The sequence below is a fragment of the Octopus bimaculoides genome, chromosome 1 (genome assembly GCF_001194135.2).
Source record: "Octopus bimaculoides isolate UCB-OBI-ISO-001 chromosome 1, ASM119413v2, whole genome shotgun sequence".
NCBI lineage: Eukaryota > Metazoa > Mollusca > Cephalopoda > Octopoda > Octopodidae > Octopus > Octopus bimaculoides.
The window spans coordinates 17,922,140-17,924,389 of NC_068981.1; the positions used below are offsets into that span (position 1 = coordinate 17,922,140).

A 2,250-nucleotide genomic window follows, 5' to 3' on the forward strand; every position below is an offset into this window, starting at 1 on the left:
TTGACTGTGGCCATGCTGGAGCACCGCCTTTTAGTCGAGCAAATCGACCCCAGGACTTATTCTTTAGAAGCCTAGTACTTATTCTATCGATCTCTTTTGCCGAACAGCTAAGTTACGGGGACATAAACACACCAGCATCGGTTGTCAAGCGATGTTGGGGGGACAAACACACACACACATACATATATACGACGGACTTCTTTCAGTTTCCGTCTACCAAATCCACTCACAAGGCTTTGGTCGGCCCGAGGCTATAGTAGAAGACACTTGCCCAAGATGCCGCGCAGTGGGACTGAACCCGGGACCATGTGGTTGGTAAGCTAGCTACTTACCACACAGCCACTCCTACGCCTATGTTAATATTTAAATTAAAACCACCAATATATGTAAGAAAATTTTAAGTTGTTTCAAAACACCAGATTAACAATGACAAAGTTAAATCTCATAAAATTCTTGATTACTCTTAAATGTAATCGGTGCATGTGTGACTGTGTGGTCAAGAAGTTTGCTTCCCAGTTACATGGTTTCAGGTTCAGTCTCACCGTGTGACACTTTGGACAAGCGTCTTCTACTACAGTCCTGGGACAATCAAAATCTTGCATGTGGGTATTTGGTAGAAGGATACTGAAAGAAGCCCATAGTTTGTGCGTGTACCCTTGTCTTGACATCTATGAAAAACATGTCTGGTCATGGTGAGATATTACCTTGCTTGGAAATGGATGATGGTTGGTGACAGGAAGGGCATCTAACCATAGACCCTTGTAAGTATAGTAAAATGAATGTGAAATGATATGATGATGATGAATGATAAGCTGAAATATGCATATGAAAGGATTATTTGTTGGAACACCTGACTTAAACCCTTTCATTACTGTATTTATTTTGAGATGCTCTGTGTTTCTTTGTTTTTTTGCGCCCTTTTAAAGCCTAGCCAGGCTCATGGGCCCGGTTTCAATGGCGTATGTGTTCCCCAGCTGGACGGGATGCCAGTCCACCACAGCGTTACTCATTTTTGCCAGCTGAGTAGACTGGAGCAACGTGAAATGAAGTGTTTTGCTCAAGGACACAACACGTCACTCAGTCCAGGAATCGAAACCACAATCTTACGATCATGATTCTGACACAATAATCAGTAAGCCACGTGCCTCCACCTGTGTTTCTTTTAATTATTTTAAATATAACGAAGAATTTAGTAAAATAACTTAGTTATCATTAAGCTAGTGTTAGAAACTTAAATTGTGACTAAGGTTTGGTGAAAGATTTTCATTCAAAACATATGAAAACAAGGCATTTGTACTACAGAGCCAGAGCCGGTTTCAGTCGGGTTGGTAACAAAAGGGTTAAAGCTGAATGTTCTTCCTATTGTTGTCCACTCAACTAGCAAATGGTCAGTGGTTCAGCACCCTAAATATACAACTATTGAATCCATTGACACAGGTTGAATAATAATGTGACTAATTATTTTACCCTCTCTTTTTATTCTTTCTTCACAGGCAACGGTCATTTTGCTACTTTACTATGTATCAACAACAAACTGCATCTCCCTTGGATACCAAGGATATGTCTGCAATCCACGTTTCGCCCAACAATACTGTCTGATGGGCTGCTTGAGCTGTATGGAATACTATGGAGTACAAGTTTATAACCTTGCTCACTGTTGTTATGACTGCCAGGTAACTGGGGCTCGTTTGATTGACAATGGTCCAGATAAATGTTCCATGAAGTACATCAGAGACACTTATCGAATACAGGAGTGATGCTGCTGTCTGACAGTGGAGCACAACAAGAAGGAAATGCTTCACTACATATTTACAGGTTTGACAATGATTCATCACCTTCAAAAATTCAGACGGAAGGTGTACAGATTATTTCCCTAGTACTTCTTCGAAGGCAGAGTCGATAAAGATGATGACTCTAAGAGTTCGCCAATGGAATAGTACAAGATTCTTGATGTGAATTTGTGTACTGAAACAAATTTTGTGGTGTCTTGGGAGGGTCATTATGCCAATAACTGTAAACACGCACTGGTTCAATACCACTTCTTTATTGCCAGTTAATGTGTTAAATATCTAACCATCTAACTAATCAATTGTTTGTTTAGTTAGTTGATTAGATATTTAACAAATTGGTTAAAATAAAGAAGAGGAATTGAACCTGTGCATGTGTTATTATTTCAGGGGTAATGACTCTCCGAAGACACAACAATGGAACAGTATTTATAGAAAATATTAATAAACTATTAGATGGCAG

The 2,250-nt window shown here is 39.6% G+C and overlaps 1 protein-coding gene across 1 annotated transcript in view; it reads left to right on the forward strand.

Moving 5' to 3' along the window:
• The window catches only part of LOC106873470 (uncharacterized), an 11,087-nt gene extending 8,837 nt beyond the window's left edge, over nucleotides 1-2,250 (forward strand). The window contains exon 2 of the mRNA XM_014920851.2: nucleotides 1,494-2,250. Coding sequence (XP_014776337.1) covers nucleotides 1,494-1,757 — 264 coding nt within the window. The 3' untranslated portion in view covers nucleotides 1,758-2,250. The remainder of the gene's footprint in view (nucleotides 1-1,493) is intronic.